Source organism: Anas platyrhynchos, chromosome 5 (assembly GCF_047663525.1).
Source record: "Anas platyrhynchos isolate ZD024472 breed Pekin duck chromosome 5, IASCAAS_PekinDuck_T2T, whole genome shotgun sequence".
In the NCBI taxonomy this organism is placed as follows: Eukaryota; Metazoa; Chordata; class Aves; order Anseriformes; family Anatidae; genus Anas; species Anas platyrhynchos.
In genome coordinates, this window is record NC_092591.1 from 64,211,897 (window position 1) to 64,226,430 (window position 14,534).

At 37.4% G+C, this 14,534-nt stretch overlaps 1 protein-coding gene across 1 annotated transcript; it reads right to left on the reverse strand.

The window, feature by feature from the left end:
- Window positions 1-942: 942 nt before the first annotated feature.
- On the reverse strand, window positions 943-14,164 carry LOC140002604 (death-inducer obliterator 1-like; the record flags this gene model as incomplete). Its single annotated transcript, XM_072038489.1, has 5 exons — window positions 943-4,704; window positions 10,896-11,100; window positions 11,769-11,858; window positions 12,893-13,046; window positions 13,557-14,164. Coding segments are annotated over 5 exons (3,639 nt in total), but the record flags the coding sequence as incomplete, so codon positions are not given.
- Between the last annotated feature and the right edge of the window lie 370 nt (window positions 14,165-14,534).

Sequence of the window (14,534 nt, forward strand, 5' to 3'; positions counted from 1 at the left end):
TCCCCGCCGCCCCTTCAGCCCACCCTAGCGCTGAGGGGACCGAAGGCTCCCCCCGGGCTGCTCCAACCCCGCAAGGCCTACCGAGTAGTTGTCAAGTGGTATTAGCGCATCATGCCATGAAAATGAGCGAGGTGCATTTACGGTTCCTTAACGGTGAACAGATTCTCCAAACTAATCTGTGATAAAAGAGCATTTCCTATAAGGAAAAATAAAACTTTCACCTATCTATTTCACAACAATGAAAGGTTCGGGAATCTAGTATTTCCACAGCTCAATGCCAAAATAGATTACTTAATTATTCATTTCTCCAGATCTTTTTGGTGTAAAATCTGAAAGTAACTCAAACAACAAAATCTTCAGAATAAATTAGGGCATGTGTTAGAACTGAGAGAAAAAATCACAAGAACAGACTTTCACATGTTTTTCAGAACACCTACAAGTAAGTATCAGTTGGGTGTGGTGGCATCCTGTAAAATACCTTTTGTTAAACAGATGGAAATGAAACTTGTGTGCCATCAGCCTCTTGTGGTGGCATGTTGAGAAGTAGCAAAGCTAGTTAGAAAATAATACACATGTACAGATTTAAGAAATGGACAACGTTTCACTGTAGATGTTTATTCTACTTAAAGTAACAAAAACCTGTGAAGTCGTCATATAAAATACAATTTACAGAAATTTCTATCAAGTAAACCTAAACAAACACACTTGCTTTTTGCATACTTTTACGTATATCTTTAAATTAAAAACATCTCCTTAAGAAAAATCTTACACCATAGTAGATGTTTGCATTTAATACCGCCTCTTTGCATTTTAACATTTTGTCTACGGGTTCAGAATACAGACCAATATTACTAATAATTAATATTACTAAATAATTAATAATTGATAATTATTAAAATTACTAAATAATTAATAATTAATATTACTAATAATTAATATTACCAATCTTCTGTTCAAACTTAATGCAGTTTTATACCTTTTTCAGTGGACAGTCTTATATACACTACCAGCATAAGCAGGGTCTGACAACAGTGACACTTTTTTTTTTTCTTTTCTTTTTTTCAGGAGCAAAACACTTTTAGAGTGGAAAGTACAGGAAAATGGAGACATTTCTTAAATTTCCAGCAAGGTTCTGCCAAAAGAAAACCCAAGAAATGTCCCACATAATTAATTTAAATCGAAGAAATAAATTCCATGGCCCATTTAATAAACTTCTTTTATTTAACAAACTTCTTTTTCTTTCCTTTGGTATACCAATTCATTTGTAGTCTTAGCTCTTTGCCAATAGATGTCTGATTTTTTTAATTTTTTTGCTGGTTATAAAGGTGCTACTTTTATATACTCTTTAATTGCAGGTTTGTAAAAATGTGAAATTAAAAACCCCTCATCCACATGAAAAACTAGGTACGTTTTTTTTCGTTGTTGTACACTTAACAGATGGATTTCAAAACACAAAATACCTGTATATAAAAAGGAAGATAGTGCACTTTAAGCTTCTAACATTCCATTTTCAAATCCTCCGTCCAATAATCAGTAACACTGTTCTTCTGCAGCCTTCTCCTAAATACGCATGACCCTTGCATTGTAAAATAAACAAGACAGCAATATTTGACTCCTTGTTTAAAGCGTGTGCTGTGGGAACAACTTTGACACCAAAATATCACATACATGAGATGTAAAGGTATGGCTCCTAAGGTCTTGATTAAATTCTTTTACAAAATTACAATTCAAGTTACTGGAAAACATAACCTTATAATTTTAAAAAGCAATATGGGCTCTTCTTAGACTTTTTCCATTTCTGTACTGTACATGGAAATTTTAAGATAAAGATGCAAGTAGAAAAAACAAAATCTCAGAACAGGTAACGCTGTGAATTTTTATAAGAAAAACATTATGCACAAAATGCAGCAAGTGAAAGTCCAGTATGTTCTTGCCTTTTACCTATTTGAATATTGTCGTTCTCAGTTGTTCAAAAATTGCTAATTTGTCAGTACATTTTGTAAGGCTAGATTTACAACAGCATTTTTGCAAAGGTGAGAATATACAGTATATACAGAAGACATTGACTCAGTCCTTGCAGTGGTGTATATTATCTATGGGAAATATAACAGCAGTTGTAGTTCTATGACTGATTAGTGGAAGATGAAGCTTCTGCTTCTGTTGGTTTCTGACCTTCCTTAGGTGTTTCTGGCTTCATCTCTTTACCGATCTCCCTACTTTTACTGCGATTTTTCCGATCTTTTCCTCTTTCACGATCTCGATCTCTGTCTCGATCTCGCTCTTTTTCCCTGCTTCGATCCCGGTCTCGGTCTCTGTCACGATCTCTGTCTCTGCTTCTTGATCGTTCTCTGTCACGTTGGTTTCTGTCTCTGTTTTTATCCCATTCTTTGTCTCTGTGTCTCTCCCAGTCCCTGTCTCTGTTCCAGTTTCTGCCACGGTCTGTTTCCCAAGGTCTGCCATGTTCTCGATCCCTTTGTCTTTCCTCAAAGGGTCTGCTTTGTCGATTATCTGCTTGCTGAGGCTCTGGCTGATCTAAAACCTTGTCTTTACTTCCTCCTTCGTATCTCTCTCTCTGTCTCCCTTCAAATGTCTGGCCTCTAAATTCAAGATTTTTGCCTTCTCGGAAGTCAGATGCTGACCACTGTCCTTCTGACTCGGGCCCTTGCCCAGGAATACCAGAAAGAGGTGCAGACGGCCCAGCTTCCTCCCACGTCTCCTTTCTGTGGCCTGGTGGATGACTGGGAAGGTCCAGGAGTGGTCTTGGGGTTGGCTTCATATTTTGTGGCGACTGTGGTCCATGCTGTGTAGAAAATAAGGAAGGAATGGGACCCTTTTGACTTCCAAATCTTCCAGGGGCAGATCCTCTTTGTCCATCGTTATTTGGAGAAACATGCTCTTCTGAGAACTGTGGCGCTGGGCCTCTAAAATTAGCTCCATGAGGTCCTCCGTGTGCATTGAGCATCAGTGGTGCTGGAGGTCCTCCTTTCTGCCCAGACAAAGAAAACGGACCTCCAGCTCGGTTCTCCTCAAAGTGCTGTGGGAGAGGTCCACCCTCACCCTGAACTGGTGGAGATTCAGTTTGTTCTACAAATTGATGAGGCTGAGGGTTTCTTTGTTCTTCGTATTGCACCGCAGAAAGACCCCTGTCTGGTTCAAAGTGACCAGGTCCCTTTTCCTGAGAAGTAAACATTGGATTTGCCTCGTTTGACCAGGATACTTTGTGCATATCTTGCAAAGACTGACTGTCATTAGATGTGGAGAAATTAGGCTGAAAAGACGTACTTGGAGGTGTCGGAAGCAGCACTTTACGTAAAGGCCTGGATGTAGAAGGTTCTGCAGAAACTGCTTGACTCACATTTTCCAAAGTAACTTGAACAGTATTTTCAAACTTGCTATTAGGGGCCTCTTTTTGGAGCACTGCAGGAGGCTTTTCACTGGAAACCCAGTTATCACCACCGTAACTAAGCTGAGTAGCAGGAATTAAAGTTTTATCTTCCTTACCAAGTGAAGTCTGCAAAGTGTTTGGAAAACTCGCTTGAGGGTCACAGCTCTGGTTTAAAACTTGTGCTTGCTGATTGGAAGATGAAGGTAAATCTACTTTTTGCGCAGCCTCTTGGTCCTGATGGAACAATTCAGTCTCTATTAGGGAAGATTTTGGTGGAGGTGACATTAAAGCATCAGACACCGAGAAGTGAGCCACTGAAACACCAACAGCTGCTCGTTGTTGTCTGAGGGCTTCTTCTTGCTCCTCAGTTTGTCGTTTCTGCTCTTCTAATTGTTTGTTTAATTCTTCTAACATTTTTTGCAGTTCCACCAAGGATGAAGACGCAGATAAATCTGGCACATACGAGGCAGGTGTTTCCACGGAAGTGTTTTTAGTGTCTGTATACATTTTGTTAGGTAAATCATCAACCGTAACTTTTGCTTCCTCCAAGATAGTTTTGTCTTCCAGATCATAGGCCTCGTCCTTTAGTTCTGCTGTGTTACTGGGCTTCTCCACACTATACAGTTTTTTGCTTTCACCGGTCTGCATTTCAAAAGCTTTCTCTGGATCATCTTCTTCTTCGGTATCGTATGGCCTGTCATCCTCCTCATCTTCTATAGCTTTGTCTTTTGACATCTGTCCAAACTGTTGTACAATGGGATCTAGCAAAGGAACAGCTGACACACCTCCATCCACAGCTGCTTTAGCTTCCTGATTTGAAGACTGGACAGTTTCAGTCTCCTTAGCAAGAGGTTCAAAAGTCTTCTTTTTACCAAAAAGTGTCTGGGGGATGTACTCAACAGGTGTGGTAGTTTCTGAGGATGAAGAATGCGTAGCAGTAGCACTTGTAGAAGCGGTAGCTGAAACTGGTGGTGGTACAGTACTTGTGGTTCCACTCTTAGTCGAGGACGGTATTTTTAATACTGAAGGTGTAACTGATGAGGTTTCTGGAACGGGAAGTGGGGGTGGAGGTGGAGGAGATCCAGGTAGTGTTGTACTTACAGCTGAGTCTCCCGAATACAGTGTGTATTTCGGAGTTTTCTTTTCTTGTGAAGAAGCTACTGGCCCCTTAGAGTACAGCGATGTTTCTGTTTCCTCTTGCACCTGAATTCGGCTGCGCTTTTTCTCTATTTTGTCTGTATCCATGGTAGTAGCAAGACGCTTCCCTTTCTGACAGATAACCAATCCAAGAATTAAATTTGGACGTGAAGACTCGAGACCTGAAAGGAAACACAAAGATTGCATGTGTAAAAAAACTACTATTTTTTATCTGTGTTCTCAATAGGGACTTATCATTTTATATAATGGCAGCTATGAGTCATAACAGTAACAGTTCTTCTAAATTTCATGCAGTGACATTATCCCATAAGCCTATGTGTCTATATTTAATTACTATTTATATAAATTTGTATACAGTAACTAAAAATGTTTTAATTCTTTCCCTGATATTTTTTTAATATTGCAGTAACAGGTGAATCTTACTGAAAGATGTCCTTGTAAATGTCTCTGCTGTTCAAAAATTAAAGAAAGTTTTCCTATTTTTGTATTATTACTTTCTACTTATTATTGTCCACTTCCTCCCCCAATCAAATATTTCCTTTCTAAATGCTTTGCAAATACCTTATATACACAGAGATACTGATAAGTGAGAAAACCTGGACAAGCAATCTAACTTTCTGTAGGGCTACGTTGGAATTGAAGAACTAGAAATAAAGAGAAAAAAACTAATGCTATTAAAACAAACAAACAGACAAACAACAACAACAAACACTTCACTTTCTGTTACAAAGAAAGCACGAGGCATTGTTAAACTTAATAATTACATTTCTGTTCTAATCTGTGCTAAAATACCGGACTGACATTTACACCATTCCATCAAGGTGACTTTTAACACTGTTGTAGAATTGAGTTTGATGCCACAGACCCTTCCCTAAGTAAGAAATGTGAGCAGAATTACTCCATTGTGAAAGCTTCAGGCTTGAATCCCTGGAGAAGCATTTCCAGAAATGACCAGAAAGTTTCCCATAAAGAGGAAAAATGCAAACAGCTGAAGGTCCGTTTCACATTATTGTATTCCTTCCTTGTACATTCACATTTCCCACAGGCGCTCGTGGAAGACAAATACAACCAGAATAAAGAGCAGGGAATAAATCCTTTAACATACAGTCAGTGGCAAATGTAGAAAAAACATATAAAGAGAGGATTTTAACTTCTGGATTTAGTGACTTGAGATCCTCATTTGGGAGCCATATTAATATTTGCATCCAGCAAGGAACCAATAATACAGAAATGAAACTAACAGCAAAGAGATTTACTGTGGTTATACGATGAGGACTCTAAAACCTACACTGTCCCTTATATTCATGACCCTTAAGTAAGAGTTTAAAAGAGGTGTAATATATGAATTTATGTATATCTTTAGTCTCTTACTAAACAAAACCAACTGCTCACTAAGGAACAACTTATAAATAACTAATGATTGCCACTGAAAACTTCTTGATACCAGCAAAAACCCAAACTTCCCATAGTTGCAGATAAATTCTATTTGCCATTACCAGTCATAAGTATGAACCTTTGCTGAAACAACGGAATTCAAAGTTTTAAGGGGGCTCCTAAATTTACTATCTTATGAGAAAATTACATCAGCTGTTTTTATTTGTATAGCTGAAATTATATTCACGTACGCTAAGAAAGAATTAAATGAGGTAAGCCTATTTCTTAAGTTCAATGTGAGGTTTCCTCAGCAAGAGGATTATAACCAGGTAAATCAAGACGATGACTTCTTCAACACAGCTTCATTAAGCATAAATATTTCATTAAGCAGTAACCTGCCTAAATTCTGAAATTCTGTGTTCTTTTGACTGTGACTGGTAATAGTGCAGCACGCCTGTTTTAGCCACATAATGGAGAGACCAGCAAAATCTGGTTACTCACTAGAAGGTCTTTGCAAAAAGACAGAAAAAATTGGGGCCAATGCAAAATCTACTTGAAGTTTCCTATCAGAAGCAGCTCTCATTTTAAGTATTTTGAAAAAAAATAACACTGAAATTTGATTGAATGCATTCTAGTTCCACAGCTGATTTCAGATTACTTCAAAGTTCAGTGTTTGAGTTTTACATAGTTCTGTGGTTGAGAGGATGTTGGCCATGCTGGTTTAAATAAACTTCTATTTTTCATTTAGTAGCACATATTATTTCCTACTTGTACATTTAAAATTCAGTGCCAAGTTTTTTCCTCCAGATAGAGTATTTCAGTATTTTGTGTTGCCAATTTTCACTTTCTTCCATGGTTAGAAATATATATATATACACACACGAATTATCAATGCATCAAGAAAATGACCTAGCTATACTAACCAAAACTAAGACTTGCTTATAATTTAGTTTGCTTATAATTCTATACAGATTGCCCTTGTGAGAGGGCAGGGACGGCAAGATGTACAACGAAAGGAGGCAGGACAGGAACTAAACAAGTAATTATCTTTGGTGAATCTAAGATTATTTGGAAAGGATCACAAATCCTTGATTCACCCAGTTAAAAACTCCTTTCAACCCACTGCCTAAAAGCAATCCTAGCAATTCTGATCACTATAGTTTACTACCCCAGATGAAGTTACATTAATACATAACATCAGGGCATAGCTCAAAAGACAGCTTACTTGGGAAGACTGTGTACACTCTGAAGAGACTCAATAGTTAGGTATGATTCACTCTGAGTGACTGCTTTACATTTTTTCTTTATCAGCAGGTGAGTAATGACTCCACATTTGGTCAGCATCGACCCGTGCAGAGGATCTCTCAAATCTGTGTTCACCCTACAACTCCTCGTAAGCATTCACTGTTCTTCTGTCGTTAACGTATTGGTTATCTGCCCTTCTGCAGAGACCTGTGATTTATCCAACTAGTCACAACATGCATCTCAAACACTGACTAATTGAAACGAGCAGGTTTCAAAAATCTATTGGACTGTGTATCTAAAATTAACAGCAAAAAGATAGAAAAACAGTTCTGAATCCCTGTAAGAGACAGAGATCATCGCTAATAAAATCAGAGTCAAACTTAAACACACGTTCAAGATAAATTCCAAAGCTAAATTAACAACGGTTATAACTGAATCTGTTTAGTTTGGTCAGAGAAGAAATCCATTACAATTTTACATTTTGATACTGTAGTTTTCAACAGATGCCTAACCCAGTTTCTAAATTCATTCAATCCAAAGCGATCACACAGTAAGTGCTTCTTTTGGATGGAAATATACAGCCAGACCAGCACTTCAAAGCTCAGTCCCATTCCATTTCCATATCCGTAAATAGGTTTCAATATCCATAAATAGGTTAAGTGCCTAATTTTAGGTAATAACTAAATGAAAATGTTGGCTGCAGTCTCCAACTATTGCTCAATAACTATCTTTCACAAGCAAGCATTTTAAGTGCTGCAAGCTATGTTAGTAGCTTTTGATGCTAAATTATTTATAAAATATTGTTAAATGCATTCTGCATTTGAAGACCACGATGGTGTTATCAAGTTACATCCTGTAATTAAATCTATTTAAACAAGATGTATTAAATATTACTATGGGATTAATTTTTTTTTTTTTTTCGTCAAATACGTTTTTTATTTTCATGAAATCAGTTTTGCAGTATTTATCTACGTAATGGCCACATATTGTCCCTACCATCCGCAGCTGCTAGGAAGTTAACTGTACCACTAAGGATACATCCCTAATTTCTGTACACTGATGGCAAAACTTAGGGAACAGACCTATGCCACACTTTAACTGCAGAGACCAATACAAGCAAAGCTGTAATCATTATCAACACGCCGTTTAAATACTTGTCCCAGTTAATTGTGAAAGCATGATTGAAAACTATCAAGTTGGTGTATCTGGATTCAGTGATAGAGATCACTTCCACCGCTGTAACACTGCTGCACATTACGGTACATTTGCTGAATGGGAGTGGCTGACATCAAAAATATGTTGTTCTACTACTGCTGCTTTCCATACTGCTATGAGTACTCTAAATATCTTGAAGAGATTTCATGCCTTCATACTTAAAAACACTTCCAAGCTTAAACTAACGGAAGAGATACTGCGGCATGCCCTCTGCTGATACACTTTTTAAATTAAAATTCTTCTATTTTAAATAGGTATGGTACCCGATACATTTCCAACATTGCCAATAAATCCCTCCATAAGTGCGTCTTCCTAGTGCTAATAATGACTGATTATACCTTTTAATTTTTTTTCAAAGTGTTTTCAGATCTACAGATGAAAGTGCTAAATAGTGTTGTGTGTATGTGAAACGAGACAAACAAATTCACATACAGTAAACTACCAGAAAAAAAAAAAAAAAAAAAAAAAACACAATGCTGAACATCCCACCAACAGATAATATCTGGTAATAAATATCTGAGGTGGTTGAAGTGAATAAATGTGAATATCCTTCCACGTTCCTCTATATTTATATCACCCATGACAAAGTTTTGTAGATCTTCTAGGCACTACAGCAGGTCAGAGGTCCTCAGTTGTGTTCCAAATCCAGTCCATCAGAAAGCAGGATTCATAACAGATTCATAATCCGTATGCACCTGATGGAGCTGGTTGATACAGCTGGAATATCTTCCAGCTAGGACTTCTGGAGTGATGGGATTATTGTCCTCCCCCTCCTCCCGCCCCCAGTCATATTTATCAAAGTATCTTACACTGTCATGTTTTTTGAGTACTTGCTAAACTCTATTTGAAGGTACACAAATTTAAGGAGACAATGACCACTTTCCAAAAAATATCTTTATTGGGTATAAAAAACAGTAAATTCCGTCAGATGTCAGTAACAAGTATGTATTACAAGTCTTTTACGCTGTGGTATTAATACATGCCTGCAAGTGTTTATACCTACGTTTCTTCTGGGCAATTACCTCCAGTTTTGAAAGAACTTTTCCTATTTACATTTTGTAAAAACCAGCCTGACATTCCTCATTTCTATACTAATACTAACAAGTCTGTCTACTTTTGCCAGGCCTCCACTTTAAAAGCTTCATTTGAAATGAAATCTACAACAGAAATATAAAAGATAATGTACAAGGACAGCCTATGTTTGCTCAAGAATGCAAGGAGGGGAAGATCATTTAAATGCTTCCCTAGAGCAGGTTAAGACAGGCTCAGAGTGTATGAGAAAAATCTTGTCCAAGAACACAAAGCAAGCGCCCTTTGCAATTTCATGCAGGAAAGAAGAGTATTTTCCTAGCATTACATTACTTGTTGGTGGTGTTTTTTTGTTATTGTTTTTTGAGTCGTATGCCATTAACATGTGAAAACCTGGCCAGGCAGAACACACCTCTGTTTATGAATATAAGCCCTGAGAATGCTTTATTGAGTTTAGTCCTAAACTTGTATTTGGGTAGCAGAGGACAGTCAGCTTGTCAGAAAGGTCAGCTCCTTACATGTTTTAGTGTGTAATTATTTTGCGCTGTTTAGCATTTTGCACACCATCCTTACAACAATGAAGTATTGCCTTCATTGTAACCTGTAGCTCTTAAGCTCCTCAACCTGTTACTCTATATGAAAAAAGGTACTTATTTGGAAACTAAGCATATGCACCGCCTCCATCCTCAGATGAAGGTGACTTCAAATTTTGTAATATAAAGGTGTTTCACATCTGAATTCATTCTCATTTCTTCTGTTTCCATGTTCAATGCACAAAGATGGAGCAAATTCGAGCCATACATTACTGCTGATAACTCTAACTAAAAATAGAAGAGCGTAATATATACCAACCTATACCACCTACTGTCTGCCACCTACGCAAAAGGAATTTGCCTGCTCCCAGGCAAACCAATGTTCTGAAGTCAGTGATTTGTCTGGAACTTGATCCAGGTAGCACAGAATATTTCAGACCCCGTGTACATGCATATTGCATGCACAGCGTAATACATACCAAGAGATAACAACAATGTAGTGAAACCATAAACGTTACCTTTGTCTTCAGAGATTTCTTGACTGCTCCGTGGGATAAGAGTCTCCTATGTGATTTAGGGGACAGCACATGGCTTGTAGGGACCTAAAACTTGGTGGATTTATGGGTTGTTGAAAGTAGGGTCGGTTGAATGTTCTGATAATGTTTGCTTGTTTGTCTCAATATAGTGGCTGTTCTATGTACTCCATTTGATGGGTAAACAAATCCTCCTAACAGCAGAGATTTATCTTGTTGGAAAGGCTATGTGAGTTTCAGACCATGTCACCTTGAGATGATTGACTTTGCAATTTTTTCCTATATGCACACTTTTAAAATGTTTTTATAAAATTATGTATTTTTTAATTCTGCTTACATTAAACATTCAAAACCAATTGGTCTCTGATTTACTCGTTTTGTAATTTTACCTAGCAGTTAACCTCCCCTAAATTTTGTGCTTACCTGGTCCCTTAAAGGGCAAGAGGTTGGAAGGAATTGGGTCCTTAGAACTCAGTGGGATCAGGTAGAGATTCTTGACATGTCTGTTGTTATTAGTTACAACACCAAAACAACGACGACTGCTAAAATAGGAGTAGAGAGAGATATAGGCAACTTCTTCTTCTTCTGTGGCAGGATGGAAACGAATCAAACGAATCAAAAACAATTCCTGAAATACAAAATCAAAGTGGAAAAATTCAACCTGTAACACATCAGCAAATAAAATCGTTTTCCACTTTCATCCAATATAGGATGAAATATCATCCAATATAGGATGAAAGTCTGGAGCAGCTTTAAACCAAGATTTAAGAAAATACTGTCATTCAATTGGTAATATTAAACCAGAATCAATTTTGTCATTTTCAGAAAGACCAACTATTTACGTATCTCACATCAAGCTACACCTCTTTAGGTTCAGAATATTCAAATAATTATGAAAGAAATGGAAAATTCTTAGATTATATTTGCATACTGTGCTTCATTTTTACTAAATCCATAAGGGTTTTAGTAGTAAAATTTATTACATACGCTTACTAATAATTTCCTAGTCTTTTAAAATTGAATTTCTATCTTCAGTAACTGAATAAATAGATTGTTTATATTCAATCATTAAAAAACAATAGGTTGTATGAATGTTTAACTACTACACAGGGGAAAGATGATTGGCAGCTCAACAGGCAAACCTGTTTCTTCAATAAATCAAAAATTTCAATGGAATAAGTGGTAGCAGGAGTTTTCTAGGTATGATCGACATCAATATAAATTAGTAACAAGGAAATTCTATCAAAAGCTGCTGTATATTTCTTCCTGGTTTTCCAAAGGATTTTAAGTAAATACCTTACAAAGTGAAGATTTGAGTTTGCCAACATAATCCCAGACTGCCTTCGGTGAGATCTTCCCACCAATATGAATCGTGTCTGGTAAATCCTAAACAAGAAGCATTACATGGTCGTATAAGAAAAGGAAAGAGAGGCTACAGTTTTGAACCAGCACAGATTGCCCCATCCCAGTAGCTTAGGCGATAATACAGTACTATGTTTTACTGAACTTGCACATATACATTCCTAATTTCAGACAGGCTGTTTCCAAAACGCAAGGAGTTCATTATGGCATATTACTGGAAGGCTGGCAGTACACACAAAACGGAAAAAGCACTGCCTGACGAAGATAGCAGTGGAAGGTCAAATACTTTTGTATGCCTATCAGCCGATTCTATTTGTTAGCTTTGCTTTTACAGGGAACCTGTTATATGTAGTATAGCTTTTATCTACGCTTTCAATTGATCTGAAATTTTTGCACCCATATGAATTCTAGTTAGCTTCCTGTCATGATGACAGTGAAACCTGTTTTAGCAAAAACAACAAGAGAGCCACCAACCCTCCTAAGAAAAGACCTAAACTACACGCCTGAAACCCTCAATCACAACAAATACACTTCTTCAGAGAAGTTAAGTAACTGCTCAGTTGTTTCATCACAAGCTGTCATACTACCTAATTAGTTGAATGTACACCCTCCCAAAATATAAAAGCAGTCGCATCAAAGTTAATCAAAGGATGATATTTTTAATAAATGGCCAAACTTTTCTAATAGATCACATCAGTGATCCATCCATCTGTTTGTGAGCAGAACAAGGCATCTCTTTCAAAACACATGCTGATGATGCTTCTCGTCAAAAACTGATCTTGAAATCAAGCTATTATTCTATGTTAGATACTAACATATATAGAAACATATTAACAGACATGAGAATTCTTCACAAATACGTGAGGAATTTTTTTTAAAAGGCTTTCTCTCCTCCCCCCTGCCTCAGGCTACTGTTCCTATTACTAAAGGAGATTACTAAAGGGATGCAATTTTTTTTTTTGTTACACGTCCAATATAACGCCATACACAGTGACCCCAGCCTTTCTAACAACAGGAACTGCAATACATTCTAAACGCATAAACATGTCAGTGCTAACCTCACTAAGATAATCAAAGCACCCGGAGACAGGATATGCTTTAGTGATAAATTTGGCCACACTCTGCAGATTAATAAATCCTTTCCAAATGGTGTTGAGGCGAGAGAGGAAGAGAGAAGTATCGCTGCCTTGAGGTGAGCGTGGCTCAGCAACACTGCAAAACAAATCCAAAAGAGAAACGTTATAGAGCACAGTAAGAATGCTTCCTTCTTCTTCTTTTCTTCCCTCCTCTTATTGATCAATTACTTTATTTTAAAAAAGCAAGTAACAGAAGCCTTAGTAAATGCTTTGTTAATGTTTTCCACTTTCATCCAATATAGGATGAAAGTCTGGAGCAGCTTTAAACCAACCCTCACAAACACTTAATATATTTGAATGCACATGCAGATTTAAAGTCAAATATCTTATAAGTTTTATTTATCTGTTAAAACACATTGAAGAATTTTTACTGTCAATATATAACGATGCTCAGAAAATTTTACCAACTAGAGAAGTTAAACAAGGAGATGACAAATTAAAAATTTAAAGTTCAGGTAATCGCATTGAAAGTTGAACATGCCTTTTGATTATTGGCAGGGGAGGGTAAGAAGCAAAGGGGGACAAACAAACTGAACATAGCGAGACCAGAGATTCAGTGGCTTAGCTTACTATTAAATATACACACCTGATATTGGGTGACTGATGAACAGCTAAGTATCTTGGATCTGCTGAGGACGATGGCTTTGTTAATATTGATTTGGGGACAGTCATAACTGGTTTTGACATTTCCTGCTTTGTCTCCCCTGTTAAAACTTCACCAGATGCAGTACCAGAACGCAGGGCTGTGGTCGTAGTACCAGAGGAGCCGCTCATTGGTGTTCTAGGCTCTCGGCCAGAAACTGTTACAGTTGTGACAACTGCACCAGTGCAAGAGGCAGGAAAAGTCGAAGGTTCTTCAGATGAAGTATCTGTGTTGTCATGGCCTTGGGTTGTAGGAATGTAAGTCCTTTCTAAGCTTGACTGGGAAACTGCTTCTGCTGCAGGTGCAACTTCGGTTTCCTCTGTGTTTTCAGAGGCTGCCTCTTTAGCAGGCTCCGCTGCTGCTGATGGTGCAGAACTTTCATATTTTCGCTGAACTTCTGGTTTAGATTTTGACACTGCTTTTTTAGCAGAAGCCATTAATTTTATCTTCTTCGGTGGTAATTCATCTTCAGATGCTGAAATCTGACCTACAAAATTAATTTTAAAGTGTTTTTGATTACTGTTTAACAATGAAAAGGTCTGAAGAGAAAAACAAGTAAGCAAGCAATGCTCTTAATAATCCTTTTACTTCAGACAAAGTCAACACTGTAGATACCTGTACGGATTTTGCAGTTCAGGTCAAAAAGATGGGCTCGATGTTCATTTGTTGTATCCTTACACATACTGCTAAAAACGTCTAGAGAAGGAGCACTATTTACATTTTGTACAGTTTGGGTTGACTTCTGCTGCTCCTGGAAATGAACAAACACAGAAAACATTCTGGTTGATTGCTAAATTCAATCATAAAAAAATACTTTTGAAACCGTTAATTCCAGTTCTTTAAAAAGATATTAAGGGCTGTGCAGAACTACTGCTCTGAGCAGCACTGACAAAAAGATGGAATTTTGAACTATTCTTCCCC